At 42.4% G+C, this 14976-nt stretch overlaps 2 protein-coding genes and 1 pseudogene across 2 annotated transcripts; 1 reads left to right on the top strand and 2 right to left on the bottom strand.

Moving 5' to 3' along the window:
* Positions 1-76: 76 nt before the first annotated feature.
* LOC113565614 (prolyl 4-hydroxylase subunit alpha-2-like) lies at positions 77-2128 on the bottom strand. The gene is made up of 7 exons (XM_026988074.1): positions 1877-2128; positions 1523-1816; positions 1263-1459; positions 686-1206; positions 578-622; positions 356-521; positions 77-293 (listed from the first exon to the last, which is right to left on the bottom strand). Exons 1-7 carry the CDS (start codon positions 2083-2085, stop codon positions 235-237), a joined length of 1491 nt encoding a protein of 496 aa, XP_026843875.1. The 5' UTR covers positions 2086-2128; the 3' UTR covers positions 77-234.
* Positions 2129-5396: 3268 nt separating this feature from the next.
* On the top strand, positions 5397-9801 carry LOC6593508 (annotated as a pseudogene).
* A 730-nt stretch (positions 9802-10531) lies between these two features.
* LOC113565613 (HD domain-containing protein 2-like) lies at positions 10532-14422 on the bottom strand. The gene is made up of 3 exons (XM_026988073.1): positions 14292-14422; positions 11197-11490; positions 10532-11133 (listed from the first exon to the last, which is right to left on the bottom strand). Exons 1-3 carry the CDS (start codon positions 14313-14315, stop codon positions 10831-10833), a joined length of 621 nt encoding a protein of 206 aa, XP_026843874.1. The 5' UTR covers positions 14316-14422; the 3' UTR covers positions 10532-10830.
* Between the last annotated feature and the right edge of the window lie 554 nt (positions 14423-14976).

The following is a 14976-nucleotide window of genomic DNA, read 5'->3' as shown; positions in this document are numbered from 1 at the left end:
TTGTCTGTGGGAGGATTTGGAATCAGTTTAGCATTAGCATTAGCAATAGCATTTAGAAACGAAGTAATATTTATTGGGAATCAATATAAGATCCTATTAGATATAGCTCGAATTTCTCAGTAGTATTTATAACCATTTTAAGAAGGTAAATGTGTGTGTATTTAGCCATAGATTGTAAGATATTTTTAAATAAAAGGCCATTTTATACCCAATGTATGAAGAGAAGGGGAGGATCTACTTGTAGCAGAGTTTGACAAACATCTGATCATAGGCCATCAAACTCTTGGTTAAAACTTAGTAAAGAAAACAATATAATATAGTAATAGATATAGTAATATGCATATGTATAACTTACTCCATCTGTTGCCTTCGATCGTGGGACACACTGCGTGCCGTGTTAGCACATGCGGCTCCCAATCGTTGTGGATGTTGTACCAGAACAGGGCGGATCCTTTCTTCGGCTGGATGGTGAGATTTATTTTCGGAAATATGGTGGCACCTCCCAGCGGGACATCGGTCATCTTAGGTGGATAAATGATGTCAAAAGAACATGATATGACATTATAAAGTTACTCACATAGAACAGAAAGGTGACTAAACGGTCGCCCTCTTCAACGAGTTCCTAAGTAATCAGATGTAGTATTTGAAGGTATAGTAATTGTGGTTTCCATTGCAGGTAACGTACCGGATTGGCCTTGATGTCTGAGTAGTCCCCGTGCTCCGGGAAATGGCTACCCAGGCCGTAGTTGACTGTTCCCAGTTGTGTGTGTTCTCCCGTAAGCAGACCCGAAATGTCCGCCATGCGGTTCACCAGATCCCTGTCCAACTTCTCGCCGCTACCCTCAAATATATTGACATAGAAAATTCGCTCTTTCTCTGTCGTGGTGTAGTTATCCGTGTAGCCCTGCACCATCTCCGCTCTGGTCAGGTTGACTGTCAATTGTTCGAACTCGCTGTCGTAGAGGACGTCGTGATATAACCATATGAGTGGATCCCGACTGACTTCCTCCTCCTTGAGCGGTGCCAGGCGCAGGAATGGAGTTGTGGTGTGATTGTAGCGACAGACCAACATTGGACGTGGCGGAAAATCGCCCCTGCAACCCCGTTCAATGAGAGTCGCTGCGGGCTTTGGCTTTAGATATACCAAAGGGATTGCAGGATCCTGCGACAGTTCCTCCAGATACTCATTTATATGGTCGATGGAGCCTGCAAGAAGTAAATCACTCTGAGAATCAGTTCGTTTCGTTTCAAATTGAACCAACCTTCATGCAGTCTGCTAATGAGAAACCTTTTTCGAACTTCCTCTTGATTGGGGCGGTAGAATTCTCGGGCAATCGGATTCAGTGGTAACTGAAGGTTATTCCATGTCAGTCTGTACCACTCAGCGGCTCTAGTGTATTCCGATCGGTTGTACATAAAGTCAGCTAGGATGAGACACTCGGGTGCGGTCATGCGGGTACTGACGAATTATTATATTGGCTGTATCTGTATTCGAATGGGAAATATTTGGGCGCGTTCTTACTCGAGTTGAAGTCCCGCCACTAGTCCATTGGCCATATCGAATGCCTTCAAGTCATAGAATCGCTCGATACGCTCCAAACCCATTAGGGCTTCATTCATGTCCACGGCATTAGGCATTTGTGCCACAAGTTTATCCATTTTCTCGACATCTTCCTGATCTTTGATGTAGGACAACCACTTGGGCCAGTCTTCATGGGCACGCCGAAGCAGTCCTAGCGCGTTCAGAGGATTGGCCACGTACTGAACGCGGCTCTCAAGTCTATCCAGATTCTCATGGGCCACAGAACAAAGGTATCTATGAAACTTCCTTCAGTTAAATGTTTATCTTTGGAACGAATCGTTTATCTCCCCTCACTTTTTTAGAGTATCCACCTTTTTGTGGAGAGACCTTACATAGCTGGTCAAGTGTTCCATGTAGGAATTTTCGATTTCTCTTAGTTCTCCAAGTGCCCGGATGGATGTTGTGTATATCAAAACAATTTTCTTTTTCTCCTCACCCAAGATCATTGGAAAAAGGGCGGCTGACAAGCAGACGAATAGATAAACAACCTTTCGTAGCGACATTGCGAACTAGAATACTCGAATAGAAACTAAAATCAAAATTGGAATTCGTAAGCTTTGAGGAGCGTTTCCATGGCTCGTTTGCAACGCTGAGAGACGTCTCAACGAAGAAGAATCATTCGCTGGAAATGGCCACCAAGATGACGTGTTCAGCGGTCTAAACTAACTAACCTAGGAACTACATAGTTAGCAACTAATAGTTTTCAGTGCAACTGGGAAGAATTTCCAAACTTGGTATATTTGATAAATATAGCACTCTACCCTACCCTACTCTCGCCTACCCCAATAGCCCATAGATGGCATCACAGCGTATACGTGATCACAAAGGAAAGTAATGAGAGCTATGAATAAATTATTAAAATTTTAAAAGAATGGATTGTTGTGTTGTAATTGATGTATTGATGTATTTGATGTAATAGGGGTAAATATAACAATATAAAACAAATTTTGGATAAAGAATTCTTATTTTAATTAAATTCTTACTTAATGCCAGGTTTTATGTTAATTTATACTATTATTTAACTATTTCTGACAATTTATGTAAAAGTTGTTATTTTGTTGTTGTATTAGTTGTCTTTACAGCTAATTCAAAATAATATGGATTTATATTGCCTATTTCCGATTCATCCGAGTCATAATAAAAACTGTAATCATTATTTAAAGGCTGAATATTTTCTAGAAAATTATAATGGGGTGTTTTTAAAAGCTCAATGACATCTCGAGGAAGGATTTGTTTTTCATGTTGAGCTACCCTTTTCTTAATGGATATACTTGAGATGAGGGGATCTGAAGAGTCCACAGATCTTTGAAATACATCCATCATATTATTTACCCGCAAATTGTGTCGAGCGTGCATAAGCCGGTCACGCTTGTAAAATTTATTTTTCGCACAGGTCACGATTTGTCCACCTGGCTGTGAGGCCACATACTTTCCAGTCAAAGTCAGTATTGGGGTTTTAAATTGTGTTGTTTTCCAGATTTTCCAGATTAATGTACTGAAGGCAAAGCTACGACGCGGGTTTAACAGCCAAATTATATGAAAACATTAATAAATTAATAGATAATAAATAAAAATGAAATAACCAAAAATAAAAATACATCAAATTCTTTACATGCCGACGGGGAATCGAACCCAACCCCGGTCTCTATTTTAATATTTTTAATAGAAAATATAGGAAAAATATATATAAAATAACAGATTAAATACAAATTTTTTCATCACGACGGGGATTTTAACTTAGGGGCTGAGGCGCTGAGGGGTGGCAGTACTACCCACTGTACTGCCCAATTTATTACCAAATTGGTAGCTAAAAGTAAAACTTGTAATATAGTTTTACAAGAGGAATGAAGGAGTAAAGAAATTTTCAAGAAGAACAGTTAGGAATGGAGAAATTGGTATATATAGAGCTGAAATTTGCATGAATTGTTACCAGTTGCTACTGAGCTTCCAGCACAGTAACATCATCATGTATCACGCCTTAAACTCAAGCTGATCTAATAGTTCAAAGTATTACTATCTTTTAAAGCACACTTTCTACTTTATTTTTACATACATTACATATTGCACAAACACGCAGAAGGTTAGTTTTTATTCCACACAAGACGAACCAATTGATTTGGGTTTCTTTTTTTTTTGACAAAATAAAACGATATATGTACATATGTACATATGTATATAACATATACAAAATTTTAACACAAAATGACTTTAAAGCTTTATCAGAATGAGAGGGCTAAATTTTTAGCAAAAACATTTATTAATTGAATTGTATTGAAATATAATTAATATTTGCTTCAACAAAATTTTCGAATTTATGCCAATTATTTGGGAATTCCGCCCAGTGTGCGGTGGCGCTACTAACGTACATGACAACGGTTTGTGTCTTTGATAAATAACTTTTGCTGGGCGGCGCTAGTGAGGACACAAAACCCGTTGAAAATTTGAATGGAAAAAACATCCAAAACTACACTCTGAAAAACTTCCTGATTGACAATCAAATAATGGATAAACAAGATATACTATATCGGGCCTTGTGATCGGGGAAACATCCTCGATGGTGTCCATATCAAAGATCAAGGATATTTTCAATAGTCTAGTGGGTTCTCAGGAGATTTAATACAATAAATTTATAATAATAAAGCAACAAAATAATATTCCGCTTCCTTCTGGCTAATAACGAGTCCTGTACTACTTGAGTATCGCGTATGAAAATGATTTTGCTCATACATACTCGTAGGAGTAGTATTTGTATTTGTTTGTAGCTTCGTACTTTGACTTTATCTAACTCTATCAAATTCGAGCAAACTCTTCAGTTTTCTGCACCGAGAGAAAGTTGCATATGCCAGCAAAAGATTTCCCCCCGGGAGAAGAAACAACAACTTGGCTATTATCATTATTGTTATCGCTATTGAAAAGCGCTAATTGTGCGCAAATAATGAGCCAAACTCCAACCATATTCGTACGTGGCGGCATGCCGGAAAGCTCACACATGCAAAAACCTGTTGGGAAACTGCAAGCGAGGCAGAAAACCGAGGCGCCACAGGATGCGAAGAAAGGCGAAAGTTAGCGGCAGATGGAGATGTGCAGACGTTCGAATAAGTACGAGTATGTGTGGAATGTGGCATTTCTGGGGGTTAATTAGAATGGGTATTGAGAAACAATTCGAAAGGGAGTGTTGCCAGGATATCTCCGTTCATTCCCATGTACTCCCAACCAAATGTCCTTTTCCTAGTGTCCGGTGTCACATAGCCGTGCTAGGAGCAAAAGCTAGTAGCACTGCGACGAGCGTCACGTGCATATGAAAATATTACGTTGGGCGCTTTATGAATGAAACATTTACTATTGCATACCTTCGCCTTTGCCTTCGCCTTCGCCGTTACCACCCCAGCCATATCCACTCCACTTTATGCCATGCTGCTTGGGGCACCTTGACTACTGGCCGCACCGCCCAATCTCGCCCCCATTGCCACTCGGCCTGCCCGCAAGACACATGCGCAACGCCATCGCCAGGCAGCATTTGAATTTTGAATATGAATTTTGACACTTGATTATCAGCGCCGCTCGCAGTTCGCGGCCAGTTCCAACTGTGTGCAGACGTTCGTCCCCGGCAAGACAAAAACTTTGGCAAAAAAAAAAACTGGAAAAAATAAATTTACATTAGTGCAGCGGAAACTCGGCTTGGGCGGCTATTTGGCCAGTGAAAGTGGCAACAACAAAGAGAAAGGATAAAAGAAAGGAGTACGACATTTAGGCAAAACTTTCGCACTTTGGTTGGCACTTTAGTGGATGTCGAAGCCAGACCAGAGCTGGGAATATGAGAAAAACCTTCGCGGATGTCTGGCTCCTGCTGCACTGCGTGTGTCTGAGCCGGGCCAGCTTCTCGGAGTTAAACAACTGTAAGTTGGCTCTAAATAGCTATCTTTAAGGGATGAACATTGCGTAGAATAAACTAAATAATTATAATGAATATCAACGAAAGCTTAAAAAAAGGTACAAAATAGATACCATATAAAATACAAATTCTATGAAGATAATGTACATTTAATTAAATATATTTCAAATTCAACACCCAATTTAAAATTAAAAGATGAAAAATCACTTGGAAATGTTTAAACCAAAAAATCGTCCCTTAAGTTTATCGCGGTCTAGTCGATCCTTTAATTTTCAACCCACAAATATCAGTACAACTTTGAGGAACATCAGTTAAACCGCCACATACTCGTAAATTTCTCAGCAAAGGTTCAGCTAATTGACTACATTTAACGTGGAAAATATCCAAAACAAAAGTACTAACAAAAAGCGTTATAAACACCAACAGCAGCAACAGCAGTGGGCGCCAAATGGGGCGGGTGGCTACCGCCTGGCAATCGGAAGTCCAACGAGTCCATAAGTGAATAAACTGTGGCCAACATATTCCCCAGACAGAAGGGATAGGGACGAGGAAGAAGAACAGCGAGGAGCAGCTACTTCCGCTTGGAAAAATGTGCGCCAAAAAGCCCAAACCCAACTCAAAAACCCAGAGCACATCACAGAAAAACAAAACAAATTTTCCTTGACTTTGGGAAGCCGATAAATGCGATAAATATATCAGAAATATTGGTATATTTAAATCAATGTGCCAAATGCAAAATAAACAGAAATATTGGCAGGCTAGCCGCAGTGCGCGATAAGAAAGTGAGAAGTGAGTGGTTCGGGCCAAGAATGATGTCCCAAAACCCCCGAAACCAAAACTCCATTCCTCCTCCCAGCAGGCCATCAGACGGACAGCCAGACAGCCAGACAGACAGACAGTCGCGGAAAGGCGACGTTTTTCCACTTCCTATTGCACTCAGCGCAATTTTCTTTCCACTCTTTTGTGGCTGGTCGTGCTACTGATTTTCTGCTGCTGAAGTGTTAAGGATGGCGGTGGTGCAGTCCCCCTGCAATGGCATAGGGGTACGGGTGCTGTTTTATTTTTTGGCAGACATTGCGTGCTGGTTGTGCTGCGTTCCGCCTGCAAACGGCAGACAGTTGGAGTGTCTAACAGGCAGGACATTCACTTTCCGTTTCAAGTTCAAACAGTGTGGGGAAAGGACTCCTCCATGGTGAAGATATATAGTAGGACCTGTAAGACAGAAGTTGAATTCCAGCTGTGCCTCTTAGACATTAAAGATCGAAGCGAAAGCCAAGTATGACTCAAAGGAGAATTACCAAAGAGGATGCTAGATGAATCTTAGAAACAAAAGAAAAGCGAACGGAATCGGAGAAGATTTTAGAAAGAGAAGAAAGATATATCGAGTCAAGAGACAACAATATAACCCCTACCATATAGCCCCTAAAGACCATATCGTATCCTATGAGACTACAGTGAATTTCCTGCCACAAAGTTAGAAACAGGAAAACCATTTAGCGGCCACAAAGTTAAATGCGAATTTGCATTACCTGCCAGACAAACGTATGAAAAATATCCACATGCTCGGGCACACAGAGGTGTATTATGGTTAAAAGTCTCGCTTGTCCCTTTCTTTGGAATGTTTCAATATGCAAACATGCAATAACCAAATTGCAATAACAGCAGCAACCATAGGCAGCCAAACAATGGCGAAAGGTAACCCCTACCCTATGCCGAACCGAACCGAACCATACCCAACACCCATAGGTAGTGGTGGAGTGGTGTGTGCCCGGCATACCGAACCCAAACATAATCGCAAATTATAGGCTATATAGCATGGCATCGTCGTAGGCTTCCTTCCCCCCAATTGGATGCTAGTTTGTGCTGAAAAACGCCCACACCCGCACCGCAATCAGTGTAAGAGGTGATGGTGATGGCAGTGGTCGCGACGGGGGCAAATGTAAGGGTGGAGCCATAGCCAGAGCCAGTAGCCAGCTTTTTACAATTTTCTAGGTACTAGCAGCTCCCTCTGCTCTATTAGACTTTTGCATTTTTTCGGGTTATTATTTGGTCATAATTGTAATTTAGGTATTTGCTGTGTGTGAGGAAAAGAAGGACTCGACTCCACGCTCCGTGCTCCACTCCTCCTGACCGCAGCGTGGCCACAAAATCATGCTACTTGTTAGGCATGTGATGTGATTTCTATTTTTTTTGCCGCCTTTGTTAGGGGGGTGTCAGGTCTGAGGTCTGAGGTCTGGACTTCTGTGTGTGCGGTTGGGTCTCCCAGCGGTTAGAGGCTGACGGGCAAATGTCGAAGTCTTGGGCTTGTGGTCGGGGAGCGGAGCTTGACTGGAAATGATTGCGTTGAGTTGAATTCCATTTACCCTCCTCCCATCTGAGAAATTATCATTTTGAGCCTTGCAGGTTTTTGAACTGTTGTAAGAATAATTACTGAAAACTCTTAACATTTTTTTTTTGAATTCTTCTAGTGCATGAAACTGAAACCTTCCTGCACATAATTTTACATCTTAAGAACCAAAAGACTGGCGGGGAGGTCATCCCTAATAAACAGTTAATTTAACTAATTGTTGGATTATTTGCTGTTTGCCTTCGCTTAATGTTCGCTTGGTCAAATTTATGGCCGCTGGATAATTTTAGGAAATTTCTTTGACCACTTTGGCGGGGCATCTGGCAAGCGTTGACAACTTTCGCCTGAGGCCGTTGACATTCTGCAGACAGAGGCAGAAATGAGCGGGGAAAAGAAATTAAATAATTATATTTTTAAATGTGGATTAGAAATGGCCAACGATGGGAGGCGGCCGAACATTTCCGAAAAACAAATTATTGTAAATTCAATTATATTTTCTCGCCCGAGTTCCTTTAAATGGGTACAGCGGAAAGGCCAACATCTAGCATTTGCAAGCCTCATAAACCACCCCCCTATTAGCCATGGTGGACTGCTACCCCTGGCATATCCCACAGTTACGTTACGAGTATATCTGCCCCATTTAGTACTCTAATAAGCAGAGCCATAAATGTCAACCAACCTGCCTTTCTAGCGGATCCCAAGTTCAGTGGCCCCATCAACAATGTAACCAGTCCCGTGGGACGCGACGCAGTGCTCACTTGTGTGGTCCACGAGCTGGTTAGCTTCAAGGTGGCCTGGCTGCGGGTGGACACGCAGACCATTCTCAGCATACAAAACCATGTCATCACCAAGAATCATCGCATTGCCATCTCCCACACGGAGCATCGCATCTGGCAGCTGAAGATACGCGATGTCCAGGAATCAGATCGCGGATGGTTTGTACTATTCAATAAGGACAGGCCAAGAGCTGAAATATACCATATTCGCTGCAGGTACATGTGCCAAATCAACACAGATCCCATGAAGAGTCAAATGGGTTACCTGGATGTGGTGGTGCCACCCGATATCGTTGACTTTCAGACCAGCCAGGATGTGGTGCGTGCCACGGGACAGAACGTGACACTCACTTGCTATGCAACAGGCGTCCCCACGCCTACCATCACCTGGCGCCGCGAGGAGTCCACCCCACTCTGGCTAACAGACGAGGGCGATCGAGAAGTCTACAGCGTCGAAGGACAAAATCTCACGCTGTGGCAAGTGCAGAGGACTCACATGGGTGCCTATCTCTGCATCGCTTCCAATGGCGTTCCTCCAACGGTGAGCAAGCGCGTCATGCTGGTGGTGAACTGTAAGTTGAGAGATTTATCTAGAATATATCATAAAAGTATCATTTATTTTATTTCCTGACAGTTGCGCCCACAATCTGGACACGATATGATACCATTTATGTGGGTTTGGGTCAGAAAGTGACCCTGGAATGCATCACAGAATCGCAGCCGGCATCAGTGAACTTCTGGCTGAAGGACACGGAGCTGCTGCAAGGTGGCTCCTACGAGTCCGTCGCAGTGGATCACGCCTATCGGATTGTGATGCGCATCACTCTGAGACCGGTGACCAAGCGAGACTTTGGCGAGTACAAATGCATAGCGAAGAATGCGCTGGCGAAACGGAGCGGAGTATCACAGTGCATCGTAAGTCGGTCCGGTCCATATACAACGATCTATATCTTACGCAGTCATCTCTTTCTGTGATCACAGATAAGCCAAGAAGCACGGACAGCATTCGCACCAAACATCCGCGCACGAGAGTCAATTCATTGTCATCGAAGGTCTGTAGTCAGTGTCAAAATTCTAGAACATCTTTTCTTATATGCTGTTTTACAACTTTCAGAATACTTGGCTAATATGGCTCATCGGTTCTGTAGTTTCATTCGGTTGGCTAATACTTTTGTGTTTTGTGAATAAAGTTTCCAGTTTTTGAACAGTCAAACACTTGGCGCTTTGTCTTTTAGCCACTTTTGAGGCGTGACTGCATCATTTATATATATCCTAATTCACAATTTCATATTAATTATTAAATATAATTTCGGTTACATAGAACTAGTACATAGACCGATTCCGGGATAAAGTAATGCAGGGTGTGAGACATTGGACAATCAAAGAATTAAATGAATACCCCGCAGTCCCCTGCGGCACATTCGGTAGAATGATGCGAAAGACATTGATTCCTTGCAAAAATTTCCCATAAGCGAACGAACCATTCAACACGAATGTTTCCAAAAGAATTCCGATTCGAAGTGGAAAAAAAAAGATTGAAAGTGCTTGAAAATTACGTTAAATTTTGCGTTTTAGATGAATATAGATAGAAAATTCCTATTCTATATATAGTAGATGTAATACAATTTTTCAAAGGAATATTGTATTGTTCAATGCAGAAACCAGTGTCACGAATGTGTTGCTAATGGGACCTTGGCATAAAATCAACTCTTTTGATGCTGCTCTTTTTGGGTGCATACGCATAATCGTACGCGTATTGATTAATTTTTGATTTGCTGGCTAAATAAAATTGTTCTAGGTCCTCTATATAGGTTTATCATCTCGTCATCACACATTTAAAATTAACTACAGTTCGCTTTAGTTATGTACAATTGGTTTGGTTCCTTAATCAAGATCAATTTGAATATTTAGCTAAGACTCGAATTGCAAAACTTTACGCTTAACATAAAGAAAATTTAACTATGGGAGAATTCATTAATGGTTAACAAGTGTCTGTCTAAAATGAACGATGGTCGTCTAGTTAGTCCCTTTCCATCCTTTCTTCTGCTATTTTTTTGGGGGTTTTGTGGCAATAAATTACGTGTGATAATTGTTAGAGCGTGTCGAGGTAGGCTTAATAGTTTGTTAGTTTTGGGGTTTTTTTTGGCTTACAAACTAAGAGCATGTTGTGTTTTGTGTGAGGATGTGTTAATGCGCTAGCCTAAGACTGTTTTGTTTAGAAGTAATGCTATGCTCAACTTGAGCTGTTGTGCCCGTTGGCCAGTTTGGGAGGGGGCAACTCCATTTTGGGCACTTCAATGGCCGGCGGCGGTGTGGCGCCCTTTGCCTTGGCCAGTACATTCCTCTGCTCGTAGATCTCGTTTACCAGCTTCTTAACAAACGGATGATTGAACTTTCCCTCCGTCGAGTCGAAGAACTCCTGATGCTTCAGCAGACAATTGTCGCGTTTCTCGTACTCGAACGCCTGCATCACCATGTCCAGCCGATCCAGATCCTTGACGAACCTGCTCTCAGCGCTTTCTGCATGTTCGTACTCCTAAAGATAGATAAGAAAATTGGTATACTTCGAAATTAAGGAATTGTCTGATAGATGTCTCACCTCGAAGAGCTCCATTATGCGCTTGCCGCGGGGTTCGATCAGTTTGCATATATCCTCCATAGCCTTGAACTCCATGGCCCTCTTTTCCTCCTTGGACACACCACAGAATGGGGTTATATCCCCCACTAGACTCTCCGCCAGGTCGTGCACCAGAGCCAGTTCCATGCACCGTATCTGGTTGAGTCCCTCGCTGCCATCTAGCAGAAATGTGAGCATGCTCATCCGATACATGTGACCCGATATCGATTCACAGTCGTTGACATCACGCAGCACCCATCCAGTGCGTTTGGTGTGCTGTTGGATAGAGAGGCAGGCACTGGGTTATTGGAAATGTAATATATGAAATGTCGCTGGAACTGTGGCATCTTTCCATTGATTCCCTTCCGCCACACCAGTGAGCACTCTGCCTAATTAAAAACATTCGATGCCGAGCGACGCTGGTGACATCGTTGCACACATCAAGGTTGATGCCTTGCTGACGCTGAGGCCCCTGCCACTGCCGCAGTCACCGCCACCGCCTTCAGGCCTTCAACTTAAACCTGCCATCGAGGGCGCTTACACGCTTTCTAGACTGTTGCTATTTGATCAATAAAAGTTTTATTTATAGCAACCGTCGCTGCGGTATGCGGCAGGCGGTAGGGCAAACAAGGTCCCAGAGACGTTGCTGCATGCCCATTGCTGAAGCTGATGCCTGCCTCTTGCCATTGAGCTTCCTGTTTAACCTAAAGTCTTATATGACCAGACTATATTGTCAATAGTCCGTGACTTATCGGGCTACGTTGATTATCTCTGACCAACTCCGAGTTGTAGTCACGTAATGAAGTGCAATTGTTTGGCTTATCAACCAAATCGGCCAACGCTAGTCAGAACGAGTTCTGAGGTTGAAACAACATGCATAATGATGCACAAAGTAAATGGATATAGCAGTTCCATATCATATCTCAATGATAGATACTTATAACAACGATTTGAGGGCGTATATTGGGTTTAGTTGATTAATTGTGTTGTTGGATCGAACATGGAATTAATATTTACTTTATCTCTCGAGTATCAATTAATGAAAGTAGTCTTCGATATGAACGAGATAGAAATCAAATGTCAAATGATAGTAGAATGTGAAGCATTTCTTTGTGAGTGTCAATAGGTTGCTGACAGTTCGACTGTGATCCATAATTTTCTGTAATTGTGCAGGGGATTTCTGTGCACTGGTCTAATACCTACTACATTTCCTTTAGCTACAATCGTTCTCCAAGAAATAGTCTTTCAGTTTCTCTCATATTTCCTAAACTGACAAAAGTTCTCATTTCAGCTAATGGCTTCATTTCACACTGCCTTCACAGATAGCATTCATTATTAATTTCCATTTTGTTATGAAAACAGAATAGCGACGATCCCTCTCTCTCTCTCTTTCAACCCTCTATGTAGAGGTGCACACCACAAAATTCTCCCAGATAGCGTCTATATTTTGAAGGCCAAGATCAAAGTCACGCGTTGATTTGCCTTTCTTTTTTTGTATAGCTTCTATGTCGCGCTCTATATACTACGCTATATGTACCTATGTATAAAGAAAAATTTAGAAAATTACCAATCGGAATATTTCGTTGTGGCTTTGTCGAATTCTGTTGTCCTACATACGTCAATGCTGACGATTGAGAATTATTCTCACTGAAATTTTAGATTATTTCTAGATATTTCAGCAAAAACCGAGTAAATACGAATTTAATGGAGGCTCACGTGAGCGCCAAAGTTGTTGGTTGTTTTGGTTTGTTTTTCGAAGCTTCTCGGGTTCAGAAATCATTTCGATTGAGTGGCATTTCCATCGGTGGACGGCGGGGCAGTCTGATCAAACTGCAATCGATTTGGTTTTTGGGGGCCTTTTTTCGATAAGCAAATGAGTCCCGTGTTCTCTTCTTCATTTCGTTGAATGTTTCGAATGAGCTCTGATTAGATAAACGTTAAGCTATCTCTAGCAGAGTTCGTGATAGAGGGTCTGTGGAACGTGTGCAGCTCTCTTGACTTTTGCGCTGTTTGCTTGGGCTTTTGTTGATTTAAAACAGCTGTTCTTTGCCTCTGGTTAGGTCTTTGTTTATAGTTTATCGGTAGACTTTGCCCATCGTCTGCATCTGGTTGTGTAAAATATTACAGAATTACTAAGCTAATTTTAAGCAGAAACGACAATGTGTCTTAAGTATACTCGCACGGAGAGCATTGTTCAAGTATAATACACACGATTTATTGTATACATATGTATGTTTTTTTTTTTTGGCAACCGACTATACAAATTGAAGTGGAGAGGGACACGAGAGCGAGGTTGTCTCACAGATTATACAATATTTTCACAAAAAGAAGGAACAAAAGAATGAAAAGAGCGTCGAAAGAATAGAATGAATTATACAAAAAATAAATAAATATACTTTCGCATTTGATTTTCTTTCGTTTTTGTTTACTTTCTTGTAGGCTATCTGTTCGCAAAAAAAATTTGGGGATTTTCAGTAAATATTTGATAGAATTGATAGAATATGGCTATATCTATACGATCCTAATCCTCAGCAATCTTTATCCCCTCTATAGGACTCAATCTAATGTTTCCTATCTTAATCAAATAGAATACAATGTGTTAATCAAACATTGCCAATCCAATAGGATTTGTTATACGACACTATATACTCAGATTGTATTTCCAGAGCTCTCTACTATAATCTCTAGGCACAATTGTGTTAACCAAAGCCTCATTATATCCCCCTCAAAGTTGTTGCCCACACACACTCTGGACCTAATGAAAACGCAAAATACGAGTATAATCTTCTTCATATAAGGCACGTGTTTCACGGCCACCATTCAAGACTTTAAGCGACGAGACGAGTCCGTCATTTAAAAAACAAACTAATCTGATTGTCACGCGAAGTCGGGGGGCTTCGATCGAGTACAGCGTACAAATTGCTGACTGAAACGGAAATCGGAAACCAAAGCAGCACCCGGGTGCAAGCGCTCCCCGAGCGCAGGGTGACGGCGGGAAAAATCGATGCGAGCATAGACGCGACAGTACACAGTAACAGCACAGCACATGAAACGGTTTCTTTCTTTAGCATATATACCTTTAGATTTCCGATGAGCTCCATGAACTGCAGAATCTCGGCGAGACCAGTGCTGAAGCAGGGCTTCTTGCCCGTGCTGGAGGCAGCCTCCTGGCACGAGGCGCCCAGGCCATTGCTGGGAGTGGTGCCGGACGCTGCCAATCACTGGTGCTGGCGGCTGCTGTGATTTCATCCGGTTTGTGGGCCTGGGGCAGGGGCTCCGCTGCTAGCGAGGACATGGCGAACTTTGTGGTCGTCTGTTGCTGATTCTGTTGCTGGGAGGATTTGGTTCCGTGTCCACTGGGTGGCTGGGTGTGTATGAGGCGCTGGATGGTCCTGTCTGCGTTGCTGCAGCAGCTTTCGGGCGAATTGCGTTGACAAGTTTCCGTTCACGCTGTTGCGCCGACTCCGAATCTGACTCTTCCGTAACAACAACCGTTGGGGTTCGAATGGACGAGCGAATGGCGTTGTGGCTGAAAGTTTTTCGTCGCTCGCCACCGCTGTGCTTGATAGATTTCTTTGGTATTGCTGTATTTGTAGTTGTGGTTGTGGTGTTATTGCTGTAGTTGCTGCTGATGACGTCAGGCGATGCCTGAGCAGCCTGTAGAGATCGCTGCCACCCACGGCCGCAGTTGCCGCTATTGGCGGTCGCTGCTTTGATTATTTGCCTGCAGTGAGAAACATGCTTGCTTCGGAGAAAAAGAGC

The sequence above is a fragment of the Drosophila persimilis genome, unplaced genomic scaffold, assembly GCF_003286085.1.
Source record: "Drosophila persimilis strain 14011-0111.01,24,50 unplaced genomic scaffold, DperRS2 tig00000137-arrow-arrow-pilon, whole genome shotgun sequence".
NCBI lineage: Eukaryota > Metazoa > Arthropoda > Insecta > Diptera > Drosophilidae > Drosophila > Drosophila persimilis.
The sequence above is the reverse complement of the archived record's forward strand: the minus strand, read 5'-3'. Positions and strand labels throughout refer to the sequence as shown.

Coding starts and splice junctions, on each gene's coding strand:
- LOC113565614 (XM_026988074.1), bottom strand. CDS start 2,085: ATGTCGCTACGAAAGGTTGTTTATCTATTCGTCTGCTTGTCAGCCGCC. Junction 1,460..1,522: donor GTGGCGGGACTTCAACTCGA/GTAAGAACGCGC, acceptor ATAATTCGTCAG/TACCCGCATGACCGCACCCG. Junction 623..685: donor CAGACATCAAGGCCAATCCG/GTACGTTACCTG, acceptor CTGATTACTTAG/GAACTCGTTGAAGAGGGCGA.
- LOC113565613 (XM_026988073.1), bottom strand. CDS start 14,315: ATGGAGCTCATCGGAAATCTAAAG. Junction 11,491..14,291: donor AGCTCATCGGAAATCTAAAG/GTATATATGCTA, acceptor TCTATCCAACAG/CACACCAAACGCACTGGATG. Junction 11,134..11,196: donor GCATAATGGAGCTCTTCGAG/GTGAGACATCTA, acceptor ATCTATCTTTAG/GAGTACGAACATGCAGAAAG.